This window comes from Armigeres subalbatus, chromosome 2 (assembly GCF_024139115.2).
Source record: "Armigeres subalbatus isolate Guangzhou_Male chromosome 2, GZ_Asu_2, whole genome shotgun sequence".
NCBI classification, from domain to species: domain Eukaryota; kingdom Metazoa; phylum Arthropoda; class Insecta; order Diptera; family Culicidae; genus Armigeres; species Armigeres subalbatus.
Window position 1 is genome coordinate 160,269,323 of NC_085140.1, and position 23,308 is coordinate 160,292,630.

General features: G+C 39.1%; 2 protein-coding genes across 2 annotated transcripts in view; one reads left to right on the forward strand and one right to left on the reverse strand.

Annotated features, from left to right (window-relative positions):
- The window catches only part of LOC134211097 (Krueppel-like factor luna), a 994,395-nt gene that overhangs the window by 239,069 nt on the left and 732,018 nt on the right, over positions 1 to 23,308 (reverse strand). The gene's annotated exons all lie outside the window — the stretch shown is intronic.
- LOC134215385 (cuticle protein CP14.6-like) lies at positions 6,510 to 7,232 on the forward strand. The gene is made up of 2 exons (XM_062694588.1): positions 6,510 to 6,594; positions 6,684 to 7,232. The coding sequence occupies exons 1-2, from the start codon at positions 6,580 to 6,582 to the stop codon at positions 6,975 to 6,977; spliced, it is 309 nt and encodes a 102-aa protein (XP_062550572.1). The 5' UTR covers positions 6,510 to 6,579; the 3' UTR covers positions 6,978 to 7,232.

Genomic DNA, 23,308 nt, shown 5'->3' on the forward strand with positions numbered 1-23,308 from the left:
AAATTTGGATTTATGGGACATTGAAGTAAAACTTGCTCAATAACTACATACAGTAGTATCCCGCGTCTATAAAAAATCACTCACCGAATTTCTTTGAAAATTTCCTTTTGAATAAGCCCTCATTCTCCTCTGTGAGTCGTCCGTGAAAAAAGTTATTCTATTTTGTAAAACATATATTTAATGATCTTTTAGAATTGGATGACCCCGAAGTCTCCTATAATTCAATACATTCAATGAAATATATGATTATTCGTTATTTTTATTATATCATTGGCAAATATCATTTGAATTAACAGTATTGTCAGTTTCGCTGGTAACAAAACGCATCGATCACTTTTTTGCACCTTTAAAATCGTCGCCAATATCGTTAATTTAAATCTGTGTTAATGCAAAGCCAAATCATTAAGACATGCAAGAAAAGTCCTCAATTACTGGAAATAATCTGATTATTGAAATCAAACAATTTTGTTCACAGTTGATCTAACAGATCTTATGGACATGTTTGCTGGCGACGATTTCGGCGACAATTTGCTTTGCGACGATTTTAAATCGACGCGGCCGAAAAATTCAAATAAAATGCATATTGACGTTTATTAAACAACAAAATCCCTTAAATTTTCAACTTTTACCAGCAAAATATATGTAATGCCCTTCTGTCGATCCACAGTGAAGAGATAAACACAATTAAGAGCAATGTACTAAAGACAAAATGACAAAAATATGTAAACTCGTGATGTATGGGACATTGGGGCAAAACGAGCCTCATAACTACATACAGAAGTATTCCACGTCCTTGATTCTTAAATTTATTGGAAAATTCCCTTTTGAATAATTTATAATAATTATTTTTTCCTCTTTTGAAACCTTGTGTGCAATAAAGGAAAAATATCATTTTATTTTTTTTCGTGTATTTTTTACATCATTATTGTTCATTAATTATAATTTGTACATTTGCTTATTTATTGAGTCGCTGATTTACTAGGTTTCAAAATTAATTTATTGATTTATTAGTTTTTGTTGATGATATAGGGGAAATGACGGCTTTGGCAGGTTTTGTTCTATTATTGACAGGGGGGTTTTTTATGTCTGACTATGCTCAAATTTGGCCCAAACATTCTTTGCATATCAAAGAACATTGTGGTCAAATTTCATAAAATTTGGTCGACAAAAACCCCCCTGCCAATAATAGATCAAAACCTGCCAAAGCCGTCTTTCCCCCTATTAGATTTTTGATTTATTAGTTTATTTTTTTTAAAATTTATTAATTTACTGCCCATAAAAGCATAACTTTCCCATCTTCTTCTTCTTCTTCTTCTTCTAACTTTCCCATATAGATAGCAAATCTTGTAAAAATTGAACAGTTATGCTTGCAGCGGCAATTTAGTAATTTATTAATTATTAATTGATTAATTCATCATTTTTTTATTTATCAATTTATTAATTCATTATTTCATTGATTTATGAATTTATTAATTTGTTTGTTTATCAATTTGCTAATTTAATAATTTATTAATATAAGTTTATAAACTTATTTATTATGAAATATTTATTTATAATTTTACTATTTAATTTTTTATTATTCTATTATATTTATTATTTATTATTTATTTATTCATTTCTGAATTTATTAATCTTAAAATTTATCCATTTATTAGTTTTTCAAATCAATAATTTTGTAATTTAATCGATTGTTCATTTTTTAATTTATCAACCCATTAATTTCAAGTTATTTATTTATTTATTGATTCATTTGTTTATTCAAAGTCTTAGCTATATTAGTTATAAATGCTTGGGAATACTTTTTCTGCTTTGCCTATTAGGCTACTGCTGAATCGTTTGATATGCTTCTAAAATGCTTGCGCATCGTCTATGTCGTTCACGGTGAACAGATTTTCAGAATGCTTTTGGCATTCGAACGTGAACGAGCTCCGTGGAATTTTTTTACCTGTATTCACCATAGAAAGCTTCTCTCCTCTCTGATATTTACACCATATACGCCATATACACCACAGCGATACAGGGAGAATAAAGAATCTAACAAGATGTGTAGATTGCCGCTCTGACGTTTTCATCCTGCCTGCCTGTCCGCCCTTGTTTTTTTGGTATGCACATGTTCGTATGCTCTTTGCGTTATGACCGTCCACGAGGTACAAATATTAATAATAATTATTATTCAGAATGTTTGTGATTAGGTATAGGGTATCTGTTCCATTAATAATAACATGCTCCTATATCAATAACATTCGCGAAAGAGGCAATTTAGGCTCAATTTGTGTCGTGTTTTGTTGTAATCCTGCTGCTGAAAAAAATTCCATGAAAACCCAAGAAAGTTTTGTCAAACAGTCTATGTGACTTATTTACATAATTTGGATAATGACTATTAACAAAATCTCAGCACAGCAAAAATTATTAAATGCATATTAAGACTTCAATAGTAAGCACAACAATTATATACGATACGATATGTGATCAATTGAATTTTATACAACGAAACTTGAGCAAAAATTGGGATTTTTTATTGGCGAACTCTGGTCAAATATTCAAACATTAATTAAAACTATTCGAACAAATGAATAATACACTGGATTCTGTTTTTACACGATTTACATTTTCTCAATTTTCCACTCATCCTAAATGTTTAACGCACATTAATTATCATGTGATTTTTCTTTGATTTATTCTGGATTTTTGAATTATGTTTCGAAGAGTTTGGTGGTAAATTGAAGTCAAACGATAAAAAAAACGAGCGAAAAAAAATCGTGTAAAAACAAAATGCTGTGTAAATTTTAAAAAAAGGATAAAGAAAAGTATTAAACAAATGTAAGCCAAAAGAGAAAGCCAAAAATTATATCTAGCAAAAGTAAAAAAAAAATAATTCCTCATCAAATTAAACTTTGTTACTACATGTCAAAATCAATCGTTCAAATGGGATCGAAGTCACTAGATATAAAATTTGAAGAAATTACTTCTCTTTTCGTACATTCGTATTTTCTCAACTATAATTGCATAATTGAACATCATTGTATTAATGTATGAAACAGAATGAATCATGTGAATTACATGCTTCGTGGGTAGGTTTGCCAGAACTACTCAAACTCGCTAGAGTTAAATAAATCCATCATCGACAAAACGCATTCGCATCCTCACGAGTTCGTGAGTGATTACTTTCCATCTCATTTGTTTTTATTTTCGTATCTCTCTGTTCAGTAGATTTGCTTCTTGCAACATTACAAATTGCTTCATATTTCAATTGCAATATCAATTTATTTAACTAATATTATTTCATTCAACGAATATTTGATAAATTAATGTTTATACATTTCGAAGAAAATCATTAAAAATGTAGACCAACATTCTTGTACATAGAAAAATCTAGCAATTCTGTATGGCCCAATTTGTGTATGTAATGATCCTGTACAGAATTATATAGATAATTTAACAAAATGTGTTGTTCTCTCCTTTGATGCATACCAGTCGAAAGATAATATTTGGATTCAGGTCAATTGACTACCGGAACTTGTTAATCCAACTTTGAACGGTGCAAAATGTATACATTTGGTAGCACAGTTGAAAATTTGCCATTCAGAAATCATTAAGTATATGTAACTATTGACTGTTCATAACAAAATTCTCGAATATTTAAACGAAAATTACGATTAAAATTAAATAACTTGATCAACATCGTTCCTTAGATTACCCACTCAAATAATTCATATGCATATATGCGACAATATGTTTCATTTTTATTTTCTTCGTTTACTACTGCACACTTACTTGCTGCCTGCATTCGTGGGCAATAATTCAACACTTCCAACTAGACTCGATTGTCCACGACGATGTTCACTGTGAAATTATCGCTCTTTCTCACCTCTTGTTCATGTTCATGTTCACGGGAAGTGTACAGAGGGCTATCTCATTTCTTATTTATTACCTCTGACTTCTTATTTTTTATTTCTTACTTCTCAGTTATCAATAAACTCAAACCTCCATGAGTCGATGTTTCATGACTCGATATTGACACATGAAAGCAAATTATGCTGTTTAAAAAAAATCTACTTGTGATGGCCAATTTTCGGCCAAATTACATTTTCGCCCAGAAAACATTTACGGCCAAATGATATTTTCGGCCCTTCTGACAACCGACCAGTTTGGTGAAACTGCATTGTCAGCCAAATAACCTATTCGATTAAACGACTTTTTCGGCCAAACGACCTGTTCGGCTAAACGATACTTTAGCCCGAACGACACTTTTGGCTATATGACCTAATCGGCCAATCCAAATTTTCGCCTGTTTGACCAGTTTGGCCAAAGCGTTTTTTCGGTCAGATGTTGTGTTCGGCAGAATGGCATATTAATTTCATTTCGAAGACCAAAAAAAAAAAGAATGATGACGAGAAATACATCAGAAGACATTTGCAAAGTATATGGTGAATAATCATGACTAATGAATAATGGGATATTTAGTCATTATTCATTAATCATAATCATCAGAAAATATGATTTAATCATTAATCACTAATCATTATTCAGAGAATTTTACATTTAATCATTAATCATTGATCATATTCATAATTGTGTAGCGTTTAATCATTAATCGTCAATCTTAATCACTATATTCATCGTGTTTATTCATTAATCATTAATCATAATCATACCTTTAAAAGTACCTTTAAAAAATTGCTGTATCTAAAATCTGGAAATGCTTTCATTGCACGTAATATTTCTTATTTTCTCAGTGGGTAAGATTTCTTGATTATTGATCAATATGCAAATATTTAAATTTGTTTAATCATAAGTATTAATCGTTAATCATATCGATCTTTAATCATTAATCATACACATATTGTGACGATATTTAATCATAATCGTTAATCGTTATTCACACTAGAAACTTTTTATTCATCAATCACAGTCGTTAATCATTGTCAAAAAGTAATTTAATCGTTAATCTTAATCATTAATCATTGTCAACAAATGATTAATCATCAATCATAATCAATAATCACAGGGTTAAATGATTTAATCATAACAAATTTAATCATTCATTGGAAGCTTTATTCATTAACGCTCTGGTATTTGCCACTTCCAGAAGTTTTCTGCGACCTGATTCCTACAGAGAAGTGATCACCAGAATACTCATTCACGATTCAAATCAAGCGCGAGGCAAACCCTACTCGACTCATGGCCCAGAGAACCATCCATGATTTGACTCGCGATTTACATCATTGTTTGATTTTTGCGTTTTCTTCTTCGTTAAATTTATCGGAATAACTTTCTTTGCTTAAAACAATGGATAACAAATCCATACGTAAACATAAAATATGCCTCGGTAGGGTTTTTACTCTTTTTGGAGGGAAATCATATTTCGGCGAATGAGCGAAACGATGCGATTCTGCGTGAAAAACTCATGCGCGATGGTCTCCATGCAGAATCGCAAGCGAATCAGCTCGTGCATAAGGCTTTGGTGCGTGAGATTTGAGCATGATTCTACCAACACTGGTGGTCACATTTTTTATGGTTTTGGAATACAATTTGAGGCATATCAAAGATAATAATTTCGCAAGATTATAGCGAATTAAATAGAAGACTCCTGCAGAACATTTGCGTACATTGGCCACTTCCAAAAGCGGAATAGGATCCTCGTTCCCCCTGAAATTTGGTCACATTTTAAATGAGTTCCGAAGCCCAGCTTGTGGCACATCAAAATATACATTGGCCACTTCCAGATGTTATTGGAGCAGTTCTCAGTCTCACGAATATTCAAGAACTTAATATCAATTCGGAATAATAGTCATAATTGTTCCGGAAACATTTTCTTTTGATAAGCATTTACAAGCTGTTGTTGAATAAATACTTTGCTAAAAAGCAAATTTTATAACTCCATGGTTTGAATTGATACGTCAGAAGCGATTTTTTAATTGAACAAATTTATCAATGAAGGATAGTGTTGAGCCAACCAATCTTGAATATTTACTAGCAATTAAAATCAGTTTGCAAGTCTAACACGACTCTTCCGGGAATTAGTAACCCTATCGACCGTACGAAATAAATTCACTTTCCATTTGGATGGGGGCGCAAATCGTGTTCCGGCTGGCCGAAAAAAGGTTCTATTTTGATTGCAAACAACCATGTTCTTTCGCTGCTTGGTTGGTTAGAAAATTTACGACCAAACGGCAACAACCCATCTGATTCTGAGCTGGGCGGAGGCGCTACATTGGCAGAGGATACCTGCGCTCGTCCCCCAAACGGCTATCGGCCTTCAATTTATGTGCTGCTGCTGGTAGTATGGGCACTGCTTGTTATATCACTGTGCCGGAGAGGTGGCTGGCTTCGGCCGCACTACCGCCAGAGTCTGTTGCAAGATTCTTGCTTCGGTGTGGGATGTGTTTGTCGGCCGTACAGGCGATCTTTAACAAACCGGACCTGACACCGATTCCGAATCCTGCTAGAATTAAGTAATCAATATAAAATCTGTTTGGCATGTGTACACATATAAAAGCCTTCCGAAAGCTAGAGCTTGCTATCATATTGGATTCTCATCAGCACAGGGAGGAAGTGCAGATCCACCTACGGACGAGGATGGCAAAATTTGTGGTAAGAATGCCGTTCGAACGAGCTCCGCCCGGGCTGGCAAAAAGAATGTTGCATTGCATTTTGATCTCGCACTTGTTGCTTTTTCTTAGGCAATTTGTTTGATGATGGTTGGGTTGATGTTGGTGGCTTCCATCGATGCAATGCCGGCATCACCGGATGCCGATGCGACGATTACCAAACAGGAGCAGGAAGTCAACCCGGATGGATCCTTTAGCTACGCATTCGAAACAAGCAACGGCATTAAAGCAAGCGCCTCCAGTTCCGATGGAGCAAAAATTACCGGAGAGTATTCCTACACCGGGCCGGATGGGGTTCTCTACGTGGTGCGGTACGTGGCTGATGAAACTGGATTCCACCCGGAGGGCACCCACATTCCGAAGTAATTGCGGTACGAGCTAGATTGATAGTTTTTCAGGTGCAATTTAGTCAATTTGATAGTGAAGTGTTTTTTGAAGTGTAGATGTATAAGTACTTTGTGTTTACTGTGACTAATCCGAAAAAGTTTACGAATAAACTAAGTCCGAGAAGGGCACTATATTTTTGATTATTGTCATCCTGAACAGAAAATCCTAAAATCAAATCACTAGGGGCTTATTCTAGAAAGATCTTCCCCACGATATTTGGAAACTTGACTAACATTCGAGGACTCTTTCTGAAACAATTTCGGTTATGTTCAGATTCTGGAATGATTTTTAAATCGGATTACACTTCAAGGACTCGTACCGTTGTAAAAAGTGCAACATCTGTGAAACAGCTGCAAGAGTGACCCAGGACCATGCAAGTCCCGGAAGGTGAAGAGAAATTTCTGAATTTACGAAGAAAATCTTATGTACCGTCGTCTGGGGTGACAATAGGTCAAATGGGGGTGAGAATGGGTCACTGTTTCAACTACCTAGAATGCTTGTAGAATAGATTGAATGCATCTGTGGGCAAAAAGACTAAAATATAAGAGGCCTTTTTGAACGATTTTGCTCTACGACCTCCAGACTGCCGGTGAGAGCGATGACCCATTCTCACCCCCCAGACCCATTATCACCCCCGATGGCGGTATTAAAGTTTTATTTATTAGATCTGAATAATTCCATCAAAGAAAATGAAGGGTTTCTCAATTAGTTGCTTTAGATTAAAGAGAACCGTATTATTATGATGAGACTTCTGAGAGAGTGGATGCCAGAGAATGCTTAAGCCTTAAGGTGAATTCGATAAAAAAGAAAATGTTTTCTAGTGCCTTGATTGTCAATTTTTGGAAAAAGTAAATTTATTTTTATTTGTTTCAAATCTTTGTTTCCTTTGCAATCAATTGTCCACTAAGATTTTTTTTTCTTAAATTTCATTGCTCTCATGGGGCTCACGAATGGATTCCTATGATTCATAGAACGATATATATTATACAGAACTTATGAGGAAAAAGATGGGTTTATTGGTTGTATTGATGGACATTGTGCTATTCTACTGCATTGGAAGATTAATTTTGTCATAGACTTTCTTTGTTATATATATTATGGTAGAGCTTCACAAAATTGTATTGTTCAAAACAGCTGTGCCATAGAATGATGGAAATGTTTTATGATTTAAAAAAATCATTAGAGTAATCTTCTTACCCTAAAGTCGATTTCCCCTCAAGATACGTCAGGTACGACAGGCAAAAAGTACGTCAATTATAGGAAAACAAATCTTTAGTTTTCCTCCGAGATAAGTCAATTGTTTACACTCGACTCACCGACCGGACGATAATGATGCTTTTCCCATTTGATCTTTTTTGTCTGCTCTCAACCGGCTGTGATGATGAAAAGTTAAAACCTTAGATCCCACCTGACTTGGAGAGAGGAACGTTTGATAAAAAAATGGAAATAAAAACGGCAAATCTGAATACTCTGCATCCACCTTCTGCAAGTAGGAGTGATTGATGGTAAGGTATCTTGGGTGGACAGGATTTTTATGAATGCTTTCCCAGATAATAATAACTCGCCGGTGGCTGTGATCGAGGAATGAAATCATGAAATATCTTAATAAACTTACGGAAATTCCTCTCGAAGGACGATTGTAATTATAGAAAAACTAATTTTTATCAATTCAAAAGCAAATTCATTGATATCAATCTTACCCCTAGTGTCGCTACACAAGGTGGTAGAGGATGACGGTGAAGTATAATAGCAGGAAAACCCTTTTACACTTCTTTTCCCCTCTCCCAGTACTAAAAGTGTTTTTTTGCCCAGTTAACCGTTCGTCTGCCTTGGCCACTGGTCCAGTACTAGCCGGAGGGTGATGGAGAACGTTAATGAATTACCTGAAAAGAAAGGGAGAGTTGATGCTAATATTAGACCGAGTTTTTTTTACGTAGTATGTATTAAAGATTCGGATTTACGGTACCAAAAGAAACCGTTCGTCTGCCTTGGCCACTGGTCCAGTACTAGCCGGAGGGTGATGGAGAACGTTAATGAATTACCTGAAAAGAAAGGGAGAGTTGATGCTAATATTAGACCGAGTTTTTTTTACGTAGTATGTATTAAAGATTCGGATTTACGGTACCAAAAGAAACAAAAATGTAAATCAAACATGGCGAGAATATCCTCAGATTGTTTGCTGATATCCTTTAGAGTGCTTTTTCCATTTTTAATGAAATTGGATATCACACTACATGTGTTCGGTGGCAGTGTTGTCACTTTTTGCAAAAAGTCTGCTCTTGAATTTTAGGAATTTTACACCATTGCAACGACTGTATGGGTCCTTCTGACATCAGCTAGAGTGAGAGGGTGCGTCCTGTGGGGTCTGCCTAGGATGTGATGTGGACAGTGGGCTCTGTTGAACTTCTATAAAAAGCTGCATGTGACCCCAAGCAGGCCCTATCAAAGCGACCGTGAGCCGCTCAAAGCGCACTAGCCTAGTCCTGGTGTTGGGTGAGACTTTAAACAAATTTGACCCGACTGATCGAGCTGCGGCTCCAACAGCGTCTGTTCTGGCATCCAGCGGCTGAGTATGAAATGCTATTCCCCGGAAGCTATACCTAAGATGGCAGCCCCATCCCGGTGGATAGGGAACCTTGGGCCAACAACCTACTGTTCCCGAAACATCAATTTGTTCGAGAATCCGATAATGAAGAATACGGACTGATGTTACGGCAACAACTCTTAGCGCGAAACTACGGTCACGAATAGGAACCATGGAACGTTTAAACCCTAGCCCAGCGAAGTAAATTGGCACAACTTGCCAATGAGGCATGCCACATGAAGCTTGAGGTCCTGGGACTGAGTGAATTCCATTGGCCAAACTTTGGAGAACACGGAACGCCGTCGGGACAAGTTCTGCTATACTCTGGTTTACGAGGTGAACACGCTCCCCGGCATCGCGGAGTTGGCTTCCTACTAAGCGCTCAGGCACACTCTGCGCTTATGAAGTGGGAACCTATAGGCGAAAGGATAATCGTTGCCAGATTTAGAACACGGAAGATCGGATCCGATAACTCGAACCATGAGCGCATTATGGGACGCCATGGTCTCGGAGAAATGAGTGAAAACGGAGAGCTGTTCGCAGAATTTTTGTGGTAATAACGACATGGTGATCGGGGGATCGCTCTTCCCTCATCGACCGGTTCACGAGGTCACGTGGGTCTCCCGTGACGGCCTTACAGAAAATCAAATCGACCACATATGCCTCAGCCGAAAATGGAAACGGAGCCTTCTTGATGTACGGAATAAATGTAGAGCCGATATCGCGTTTGATCATTATCTCCTTATCGGCGAAACACGCCTGCGCAATGCGCGGATTTGTCGGCAGGAGGAGCGAGCTGGACGACGGTTAAACACACACCGAATTTAAGATGCCACTGTGAAACAGTCCTTCGTTGAAGAACTGGAGACACGTGTTGCAGATATTCCGGAAGGTGGCAGCGTGGAAGACCAATGGACCGCCATCAAGAATGCCTTCATCGCTACCAGCGAGAACAATCTGGGTGAACTACGCACCCAGACAGAGGAGCGAAGAGGGGGGCAGCAGGGACCATGTCCAAGGGCTTGACGACCCCTCCCCAGCTGTCTGCGAGTCAGGGAGAACTGCCTAGGGCGTGGTGGGATTTAGCAGTGGGCTCTGCTAAAATCCCTCCCAAAACCACAAGTGCCCGTAAGCGGACTCTATCAAAGCGACTGTGTGCCGCTTCAAAAGCACAAGCCCAGGGAGGAGTGCCAACTGGCATGTGGAGTGTCCCTACTTCGGTAGGGTAGTGCGTGAGCTGCTTTGGCAGGGAGTGAGTGATCTGTTTGTGCTGAGGCAGGAGTGTCATAGCGAGTCGCCGCCGCTATGGCAGCCTCGAAGCGCAGCAGAAGTCTGAGTATGGACTGCACATGCTAAGGTAAGAGTGTCGTAGCGTTGCTACCGCTATCGACACCTCGAGGCATGGCAGTGGAGTGTTAGAATAAGTTGTGGAGTGTACCTACTTCGGTAGGGTAGCGCGTGAGCTGCTTCGGCAGGGAGTGAGTGATCTGGTTGTGCTGAGGCAGGAGTGTCATAGCGCGTCACCGCTATTGTCACCTCGAAGCGCAGCAGAAGTCTGAGTATGGACTGCACATGCTGAGGTAGGAGTCGAGGGACCTATCGACACCTCGAGGCATGGCAGTGGAGTGTTAGAGTGAGCACCCGAAAAGGGTCACATGGAGCGAATGGTCTTTGGAGAAGCTGCTTCGGCGGCAGGGTAGCAGTGGGTTGTACCCACACACCTACAGTTGTGCACATGTGGTGCATGGGGAGTGTCCCTGCTTCGGCAGGGTAGCGTGTGGTCTGCTTCGGCAGTGGTGTGATTGATCTGCTCGTGCTGAGGCAGGAGTGTCGTAGCGCAATATCTGTAGGCCCAGGCAGTTACCGCTATTGACACCTCGAGGCATGGCAGCGGAGCGTCCGGGAGAGCACCCAAGTCAGTCTCGTGTGGGACGAGTGCCTGTGTGAGCGATAATGAGCGAGTACGCTTAGTACTGCCGTCCCCCCAGAAGTAGTACTGCGAGGTAGTTCCTGGGGAAACGATGGTGGAGCCCAAGGGAGTTTAGTCGGTATTACCGGTATGGTCGAGTCCGACACTCCAGTACACTTCCGTGGTATTTTGGCAACTACGATGCACGTTTACTGGGGTAGGTTGTAGATTCATTTTCCCTTGTAAAAAAATAAAAAAAAAAAAAAAAAAAAAAAAAAAAAAAAAAGAGGAGCGAAGAGAAGCCAAAGCCGCGATAGAGCGATCGAAAACCAGAGGAGCCAAAGTCTTAGCCCGTCAACGATACGCGGCTCTTGAGAAGGAAGTAAAACGCTCATGTCGACGGGACAAGCGAGCGTGGGCAGACTCTCTGGCCGACGAAGGAGAGAGAGCCGCCGCAACCAGGGACATTCGCCTCCTCTACGATATCTCACGACGCTTAAGCGGGGCGAAGATGAATTCAACGATGCCTGTGAAAGACGCGAATGATCAGTTATTGACCGACCCAACTGACCAGCTGAAACGCTAGTTCGAGCACTTCGAACAACTTTTTCAAGTGCCAGTCAGGCCATCACTACCTCGGCATGATCTGCCTAGGATCCGACGTATAACACGCGTCAATACCGAAGCTCCATCACTGCTAGAGATTCAAACAGCCATCCAAAGCATGAAATCGAATAAAGCCCCAGGGGTCGACCACATATCAGCCGAAATGCTCAAAACTGACCCCATGACATCCGCTCAACTACTGCATCGTTTATTTCGTAATATCTGGGACATCGCAACTTTCCCGGTCGACTGGATGCAAGGTATCTTAGTGAAGGTGCACAAAAACGGGGGACCTGACTGTATGCGATAACTGGCGAGGCATTATGTTGCTGTGTACCGTTCTCAAAGTTCTGTGCAAAATTATCCTAGCCCGGATTCAGGAGAAGATCGATGCGACTCTCCGGCGGCAGCAAGCCGGATTCCGTGCCGGAAGATCCTGTGTGGACCATATTGTCACGCTCCGCATCATTCTGGAGCAGGTCAACGAATTCCAAGAGTCCCTTTACTTGGTATTCATTGACTACGAAAAAGCTTTCGACCGTCTCAATCACGAGAATATGTGGGACGCCCTGAGACCCAAGGGGGTTCCTGAGAAAATCATCGGCCTCATCGAAGCACAGTACGTGTAGAGTGCTGCACAATGGGGTCCTGGACCATGTCCAAGGGCTTGACGACCCCTTCCCAGCTGTCTGCGAGTCAGGGAGAACTGCCTAGGGCGTGGTGGGATTTAGCAGTGGGCTCTGCTAAAATCCCTCCCAAAAAACCACAAGTGCCCGTAATCAGACTCTATCAAAGCGACTGTGTGCCGCTTCAAAAGCACAAGCCCAGGGAGTGCCAATTGGCATGGGGAGTGTCCCTATTTCGGTAGGGTAGCGCGTGAGCTGCTTCGGCAGGGAGTGAGTGATCTGTTTGTGCTGAGGCAGGAGTGTCATAGCGCGTCACCGCTATTGTCACCTCGAAGCGCAGCAGAAGTCTGAGTATGGACTGCACATGCTGAGGTAGGAGTCGAGGGACCTATCGACACCTCGATGCATGGCAGTGGAGTGTTAGAGTGAGCACCCGAAAAAGGGTCACATGGAGCGAATGGTCTTTGGAGAAGCTGCTTCGGCGGCAGGGTAGCAGTGGGTTGTACCCACACACCTACAGTTGTGCACATGTGGTGCATGGGGAGTGTCCCTGCTTCGGCAGGGTAGCGTGTGGTCTGCTTCGGCAGTGGTGTGATTGATCTGCTCGTGCTGAAGCAGGAGTGTCGTAGCGTAATATCTGTAGGCCCAGGCAGTTACCGCTATTGACACCTCGAGGCATGGCAGCGGAGCGCCCGGGAGAGCATCCAAGTAAGACTCAAATGGAGTGAATGGTGTGCGAGCACCCAAGTCAGTCTCGCATGGGACGAGTGCCTGTGTGAGCGATAATGAGCGAGTACGCGTAGTACTGCCATCCCCAGAAGTAGTACTGCGAGGTAGTTCCTGGGGAAACGATGGTGGAGCCCAAGGGAGTTTAGTCGGTATTACCGGTATGGTCGTGTCCGACACTCCAGTACACTTCCGTGTGGTAGTTTAGCAACTACAATGCACGTGTACTGGGTTAGTGTGTAAATGCATTCTCCCTTGTAAAAAAAAAAAAAACAAAAACCCTATCCGGGTCGTAGCTGGTGTGAGGCAAGGATGTATTCTATCACCGTTACTGTTCCTCATCGTAATCGATGAGATTCTGGTAGATGCCATTGACTGTGTACCAAACCGCGGGCTGTTATGGCAGCCTATAACCATGGAGCCAGGGTTGTAAATATTCGGCAGTACTGGATTAAGGTGATGTTTTTTTTATATCATTTTTTATTTTCTTCCTGCTTTGAAATCAACCTCACATTCCCGGAGAGGCAGAAAAGTAAACAACAGAACTCACATCACCCACTGCGCCGCGAAGATGAAATTTACCACAGCAAAATGTACACATTCACCCAGCAAATTGAAAAAAATCACCACGCGTTTAAATGGGCCACTCACAGTCATACGGTAAGGCGCGAACTGAGCAGCCGGTCAGAGCGACTTGTGAGTTGCTGAATGCGAAATTGAACAGTCGGTGTTGGAAATGATATTTCGGCTGCACCCAGTCGCACTCACCACGGCGGCGATGAAGGCGACTGCAGATTATACTGAGATCCATGTTTTTCACTGCATTGACTGTGAAATATTTCTACCCTGCATGGAGCACCTATACGACTTCGAACTGGCTGATGACGTTGCACTCCTCGCGCAACGGCGCTCTGATATGCAGAGTAAGCTCAACGACCTTGCCGAGCGCTCCTCCTCGGCAGGCTTAGTCATCAACGTCAACAAAACCAAATCGTTGGATGTAAACACGGTGACTCCTTCCAGTTTCACAGTAGCCGGGCAACCAGTGGAGAATATTGAAAGCTTCCAATATCTTGGTAGCCAAATGGCGTCAGACGGCGGTACCAAGATCGACATAGGTGCACGGATCAAGAAAGCAAGGGCTGCCTTTGCGAGTTTAAGAAATATTTGGAAAAACAGGCAGATAAGTGAACGCACCAAAATGCGAATTTTCAACTCTAACGTGAAAACTGTACTGTTATACGCTAGCGAAACATGGTGTGTATCAGTGGAGAACACTCAACGGCTGCAGGTGTTCATTAACAGATGTCTGCGGTATATAATTCGGGCCTGGTGGCCTCACAACTGGATCTCAAACAACAAGCTCCATCGTCGTTGTCACCAGAGGCCGATAGCAACAGAAATTCGGGATCGGAAGTGGGGCTGGGTCGGTCACACTCTACGTAGGGCGGAAACGAAATCTGTCGATCTGTCGACCGAAATCTAACCTGGCAACAGGTTAAAGCGATAGCCGGGCAACGCTCAGGGTGGAGATCTTTCAAGTCGGCCCTTTGCACCACCGGAGGTGTACAGGATCCATAAGTAAGTAAGTTAAGTAAATTAGTCTGCTTGAATTAAATATTTAGTTAAAAAATAGCTGTACGGATTTTGATCCTTTGATTAAAAATCCGTCCATGGTGGACGGATTTCGATTTAAGAGGTGTTGATTTAATTCATTGCTTTAGATAGTTTCTAATGTGTAAATGCATAAAACTTCAAAAGTAGAAGCCTTTGTGTTCCTGTATCAAAGATAAATAGTTCTTTTACATTCGATTCTTATTGTCTAGAGAAGTTTTCTTATACTGAGGTGCTTAAGTGTGCGGATTTCGATGCCCCACATGTCGTTGTCTGCTGATTTATCGTACATACGTTGAACGGCTGAAGCATGTGTGGAGTGAAACTCGAAGACTGAATTCGGTCGTAAGTAGATGCTACAGATGAATAGCGATCGACATGGCAGTTTCAAGCAAATCTCCACTTTCTCTAACTGGAAACAATCTGATGAGAACTCTAAACATTGTAACCTGTGCTTCAATGCCACGAAAATTGATGAACTTTCAGAGCAACGGCTGGTGCATGTCTCTGTGTGATGAGTTGTTTTGCTTACATTATGTTACAACATTGAATCGGGAAGAACGATCCAAATGCGATTCGCAGCTGAAATCAGGATAAGGATTATATTCTGGACAGGTAGAAGCGTGTTGGTACTTATTCAATCATTTAGGTGATTTATTAGAGATTTTGCGTTTAAATGTGATCCACAGAGATGAGTCAGCTTAGGAGAGTGCAAATCTCTATAAGTAAGATAAAAATCGCGATCAATTTACCGATCTAAGAATTTATGATAAATAACGCTTCATCAAAAAAAAAATTCTTAATTAAAAAAAAACTAGAAGTACATATTCTAATATTATATTCGCACTAGAGCATTGCAGAATGTTATTCGGCTATTTTGATAAGTTTTGTCGGTAATATATAAAACATGTTATTCATACCGTAGTGCGACCAAGCTGGTAAAAAAAACGAAATGGAGTACGAGTTGTTTGTTGAATCTCAAGGACAAAGTTGGAAAAGACGATCCATGTATTCACTTCAGCATTCTTAGCATATCAATCATGATTTACCTTGAATTTAATGGAATCGCAGTATAGAATCCATATAAGAAAGGGTGGTTCTTGATCTTAAGACCGTAGAAAAATATGACCTTGGTAGCAGTTACGGATTAGTGATCAAAATCAGCACAAACAAACTACAAACGTTGTCACTGATTCCCTTAATTGTGGCCGTTCCACAGTTGCGGCAAGAGTGTACATACGCACAAACTAGAAATCACAATATTTTTGTTGCCAACAAGCGCGGGACAAAGTCGTTAACATTGTCCTCTTTGCTACTCTATGGCAGTCTGGGCGCTTTTGTTTTTCTTTCGCCTCTAGTGCTTTTTGTGCGAAGGAGCATAACGTGAAGCTTGTAATAAAATTATGTTGTTTTCTTTGAGGTAATCTATTTTCTGCTTTTACTTTCGTTTGAATGATTTCAGAGTTTTCTTCAGATATGTGAGCATGAGGGGTCGAACACTCTATTAGATGTGCGGCGAAACACATAAGGTTATACAAATATTTTCAGGGATCCGGTTATGATGGCATCGGTCAATTAGTTTAGTATTGTTCGAAAATGACTCCTATTCATGGGAAATGGGAGATGATGAAATCCAAGCCAAACAATCATCAGTGGGATGAAAGATGCTTTCTTTATCTATTATCTGTGTCTAAGCAAAATTGTGCTTGATTGTCTGCTAAATTCGAGCTTAATTTCTTTGTGTTTTTTCTACACATTTTGTAGCTCAATTTAATTAATTATTATTGAGATTTTATAGTTACAGTTATAGAACCTATTTTAATTTCTTGTATTTTTTTTTAATTCTTTGATGCCTTTCGGAAAATTGTCTGATTACGTATCTATCTTTCTAAAAATAAATTCTGATACATACTTTGAATATCTAGGGGAAAATAAACAAAGATTTTAAAGAAGAAATGGATTAGTTTTTGTGGAAATGTGGTTATGTTTGCAGTTTCAAAAATATTGATGAAAGCGAAATTTAAAAGTGTAATGAAGACTTTGATCCTTAATTTTTTAACGTCGCCTTCATATTTTAGAATGTTTTTATTCTTATCGGAATTAAACGATAAATTCGTAACAAACATGAGAAAATCGTAGATCAAAACATATTGAAAAGATTACTAACTAGTTACCTAACTAGAGTTCAGCATTGATAAACATTGATTGAATTGTTTATTCCGCCATAAAAAATGCATTCAGTGAGTTACCATGAAATGTTTGCCGTTCGTGCAATCCTCAGTGAAAAGTTCAATCAATTATTAAAGCAATCGTCTTACTCCTACGGTGAGAAAGTGGTCGTCTTAACTAAAACCGGATGTCAACGCCAGCAGCAGCGAGGAATAAAAACCAGAAAAGAAGCTTCCATTCTTGTGTTGGATACCGCGTCGTGGCATAACTTGAAAGGATACACGGCCCCTGTGTGCTGGCAGCCAGCGGCGGCGACTGCGGTGCTGGCGACCCCAAACAATATGGAAGCCAACGCGCGCGCGGGAAGAATGCGGCTTAAGCATTCTTATAACTTGTAAGACAATGGAAACTTTGTCATTGTCTGTATCGCAAACCGACGAAGGTGGCGACAACGGCGACGGCGACGTCGGCAGGGGGCTGCCGATTGTTGGGTGGTTGGTGGCCAAAACGGTTCTAGCTTGAATGGCGACGATGATGATGATGGGGAAGTGCCTCTAGAACGTCAGCCACGTGCTATCTGGCACAGTCACGCGAAAGGCTTTTGTTTATCATTCAGCTTCTTTTTTTCTGCATGACTAGATTTGCTTTCAGGAAGCTGCCAATGTTTTCATTCGCTCGATTATTTCGTCATCAAGGGAAACCCTTTGTTTCGGAACGGTAAGAATGGTTTCATCGAGGTCTCGGATTTACCTGTGAAAACTCGGCGCGTGATGGCGTTGTCTAGAAATTGAGGCTAAGTTTAATGAAAATATAAAAGCTTTAACGTTTTTGGGACGGTTAGTATAGGCTACTAGGCTTGATATTGAAATGGATAGATAGAATCTTTGGAGAAGATTTCTACAATGTTTTACCCTCACGGTTCGGTATCTTCAAGGAAGGAACATTTCTGTGAAGTAACTGCTAATGGATGTGTCTATGCAGAGAACAGATTTGTTTATCAACAATTCCAAACGTTTTCAACTGTGGTGCCCACGCCTGACTATGGTGAAACGTGGGTGTAGCATTTGGAACATTAGATTAGTGAATCACATCCATATTACAGGATAACAACATTAATCTGATCAAAATTGATCAAAATATAAATAAAATAATTCATTTTTCTTATGTTATCTGTACAAATTGTTATGAACGATTCCTTGCAAAATCAATCGATTTGCTTTAATGGAAAACGGTAGTTCTGAATATGACCATAATTATTGTTTATGTTTTTTTCAAATATCCTAATTTTAGATATTAATAACAAAAGTTTTTGATTTTTTATGTGTATGAACTAGAGTTTATAGCTCACTGATAATACCATTCATCGTCCGTTGGATCAAAATATTAATTACTTTGCACCCATAACTTGATGTAGTATAAATATTTTGCATTGCAACTAAAATATTCCGGCCAGCAGCTATTTCCTTCCCCGAAATACCACAGCCTTGTTCCTTTGGCATTCAACGTTGAAACATATTTTCATCATCTCATTGTCAGTTCATCCTCGTTGGCAAAAGGAATGGTTTGAACCTCTCGAATACGTGACCTTGTCCATTGACCCTCCGCCAACGTATCGGTGATGGAAATGAGGCCCAACCAAAACCTCTCATATACACGCCTTTCCCAAACATGCCCGACGGCATCGTCGTTTTGAAAAGGGCTTTCTCCTGATCCAATTCTAATCCATCCTTGAGTCTGTCTACCACATTGTCGTCGGCATCTGCTGCAGCAGCCAGGAAGCGAGCATTTATTGCCGTTCCAGATCTGGGACGATGACGACCCATGTCTTCCGCTTCCATCCATTACATGACCCGAATATTCTATTCGGGGAAGTAGATATAGACAACTATTTTTCATCTCTAATGACTCGTCCATGTATTTATATGAATCGCGAAAATGATGGAGCTCGAGGGCAGCTCGGGAAAAGCAAATACGAAATACCATCCCCGAGTGATGCGAGCAGCGAGAGGCAACAAAGACGGCCCATCTGCTGCTGGAGACGATTCGGCATTATGACCGGAAGACAAAAGAAAAATCAATAAGCGGAAGTCCGTATCAGTCCTACCACATGTACCTATACTGCTGCCATCCTAACCTAATAATGATGAAGGGCGTGGGTGGTGCGGTGTGTTGTGATGATGGCGAGCGACAGCAACGCCTGGTCGTTAGAGCTGAAGGAAAATTAATTTCGCAGCAGCTGAAGTGTTCAAAGAAGGGCTCCTGCCGCCGCACCGGTGGAAGACAGGGAAGAGCATGCTCAAGTGGATCCACTTCCGCTTTCTTGAGTGTTTAATTATTTTATCACCTCTCGCTTGAATGGTCTTTTTTTAGCTGACTTAATGGACATGATTTAGTGCTAAATTTGGTTTACTTTATTTGGTTGAAACGGAAAATAGGTCATCACGGAACCAATGAAAACGCTAAGCAGGTGAATAAAAGAGTATACAAATAGTGAAATGGTAATAACTAATTAAGCCTAATTGACATCAAGATACGGTAAGATAAAATACGGTGAAAGGTAATTTTGGTCAAAAGCCATTCGGCAGAAGGCTAGTAAGTCGAAAGCTAATTGGCCGGATATGTCTCTTGGCAAAGCAAAAAAAACATTAAACTGAAACCCATTTGGCTGGAAGTAATTTTGCCGGAATGAACATTCCGTAGAAATTCTCGTTCTGTCGAACTGATCATTTGGACAAAAATGTCGTTTGGTTGGAAAGACCATTTGGCCGAACGGATCATATATCTGAACATGGCAGAACAAGTAATTTGTTGTACGATCCGTTCGACCGATATGGCCGAAAATGTCGTTTGGAAAAACAATAGTTAATGAGGAAAGTGTGAAGCGATTGATGATAATAGTGAAGTGATACTCGATTTGCAGTTTTAATTTTTTTTACGTTTGTTGTAAATAGGCGTTCAAATCATTTGCCTTAGAAGTATTTCAATGGGTGCTCATTTGACATTTTACAGCAATTTCCAGCCCAATAAACGTTTCGGTCTAACCTAACGTTCATTTCGTTCAAATGGAATTCGGCTAGCAGACTTTTAGCCTCACGTATTATTCGGCTAAGTGGCATTCGGGCAAATAGCTTTCTGTTGAAAAACTTTACGCCAATCGACTTTTCACCCGTAGGATATATTGTGGGTATTTTCACAGCCTTCAATTTTTTTTTGCTCTTTTTCTTCGTGTACGTAAAAGCTTTAGAATCACTCAAAAAATGTAGAAAGCCCATGTAGCGCACGAGTTCATAGTTAACGTGTTTTTTAATTGCGGTACAGTGGAATTGATAAATCATTACTCAGTAGATTGTTTATTTGCGCGTATTTTTTCCATGTTGTGAAACATTAAAAAGAAGTGCGTGCCTTCGACTAAGAGAAACATCGAAAGTCGAAAGGACATTTAGTCGAATATTGAAAGTGAATTTCAGTCGGTAATAGGTAATTTAGTAAAATTGATAATAAGTCAATAGATTGAAAACTTTCACATGAGTGAAAAATCTATTGAGTATTAATGATAAGCCAATAGATTTTTGGATAAATTTGATTAAATAATCCACAAAATACATGGCAGCAGCGGAAGAAACGAATACGTAAGCTAGTGAGAATTTTTAAATAAGCAAACGGAAACTTATGAGACCCTGGTGGACTATTGAAAAATTGAAAACCTACTGAAACATCAAAATATTATTTACTGATCATAAAATAAACTATATTCTATTTTTTGGCACAAGTTATTTTGTCAAAACTTCGTTGAAAGGTCGATTTGATCAAATGGAAATGGTTTTCTTATTGTTCTCATTGGTACTCTTTCTTTCACTCAATATTTATAATGGCCTAGTGGCCTAATGTCTATTCGACGTAATGTCTTTCCAACCAAGTGTCGCTTGACGAACCACCATTCAATTATATGTCTTTTGACCAGGTGGTATAGATTCATCGTAGTCGGTTAAAGGGATTCGCTAAAGTAAATATCCTGTCGAAAATATTTACCTTATATTTTGCTTCAAGGATATGTCAGCCTCTGGGTTGATCGAATCGGCTATATTTTGATCAACTCAGAGACTGAGAAAGCCATATCTTTGAAGCCCATTATTTATTATTTTTTATGATCCCATCCTTCTTCAATTATGGAGCAATAATTGTGTGACTTTTTGAAACAGAGCGATTCCAAGCAACAGCATCAAAATTTAAGAAAATTTTTAATTCATGATTTTCTATTGAGTTGAAACTTTGCACAGTTTTTCAATTTCATCTAAATCGTCATTTTTCGATATCAAATCTTCATATTGAGTCACGACTAACTTTTCAAAAGGGTGTATGTGAAAATGGTTCAAAAATATTTAAAAAGCTGCACAGCAAAAACGGAATGTTCGATTGTTATGATTTTTTCAGCAAAGTTAGACAACTAAATGGTGATTCTTAAGAAAATGTGCACAGTAAAAAAAAATTTTTTTGCGTTTAAAAATATCATTTTGTCACAAAAACTCAAATATCTCAAAACCCTATCTTTTTCGAACGTAATTTTTTAGGAAAACGGTCCATTATATTAGCTATCTACCATAAAAATTTCATGATGGTAAACTAATAAACAAAAAAGTTATGACAGTATACAGTGTATTTTTTTTTCAAGACAGTGTATTTTTTTTTCAAGAATCGCAGTTTGATGCTGATTTTATTGTTAAGGGCCTTGCGTGAGTTAAACAAGTTGTTTGTATGATATTCCATATTTATGTATTCATCGATATTATGTATATTATATGTATAAATATTATATGTATAAATAAATAAAAATGAATTAATATTATCCTAAGTATTAAATTAAATGTGGCAGTTACACAATGTTGTTATAGAAACTCTAAGAGTTTTGGGTTTGAATTTTGGTATGGGTTATGATATCATGAAAACAGTTTATTAATACTTATTTTTTATTTATTTTTATTCAAATTTTTAAAATATCGAACACTTTTGAATTATTATCAGCACAGTTTGAGTATAGTTTTGCTTTAATTTTATTTTCCGACAATGGAATGAAACAGTGAAATTTTTGGGTTCCTTGGATCGTTTTCGCGTTATTAAATTGCTCGCTGAGCTCTGAAGCCTTTATTTCGTACTCTTCAGTAGTAGTAAAACAAAATGATAATTTGGTTAAATCTTTTCTTTTCTACGATTTGCCCAATCAAAAGTTCTTTCGCAGTTTTAATTGGATGCTCACGTTCTTTGGCTAAACTTGCTCTTGTGGCCATGCGCTTTATTGTTCCTCCAATAGCATCACAAGGACCTTTGCCATGTGATGTAGCAAAAAATGCCATTCTGCATCAATTCCGTACATTGATTTAAATTGACATAGGCTCGAAAAATTCTTACGATTTTTGTACTGCGACGCTGCTCCATCAGACATGAAATATATCTTTTTGACTTCTTTATGCTTATCAACGCGTAAAAGTTAATCATTTTTCAATGAACAAGTTTACGGATACTGAATCGTGTCTTAAATCTTCGGAAATTATAATAAAACTTAAGTGTTCAATTTGCGTACTTCCATTAAAATAAATAACGAATGGATGAATTGTAGCTTGTTGTACGTTCCAGTGATGGACTGCACTTCATCTTGCAATACAAAGCTGTAATTTTCAGAAAAATCACAAATGACTAAAAATTCACCATTTTGTAAATGTATTTTTCGTATTTTTAAAAAGCTGGATTGTTCTGTTTTAATGAAATCGTGAGGATTAAACTTTCTAATTTCAAGCAAAAATATGACACAAACTCATCTACAGGTTTTACAATAGTTTCTATGTCACACCTATCCGTGGTCACCCATTGCTCAAATGATAACTGATCAATATATTTTTCTTCAAACTCAGCGAATAAAGTATTTTCCAATGATGAAGAATCTGGACAATCCGAACAAGATCGTAGATAGCAATTTGATGTTGTATTTTCACACAAAAGACTACCTGTTAACATTTTAATATCCTTTGTTAAATTGATTCTTTTCAAACTATGTAAAATAAGATTAATATTCTCATGAGTTGTG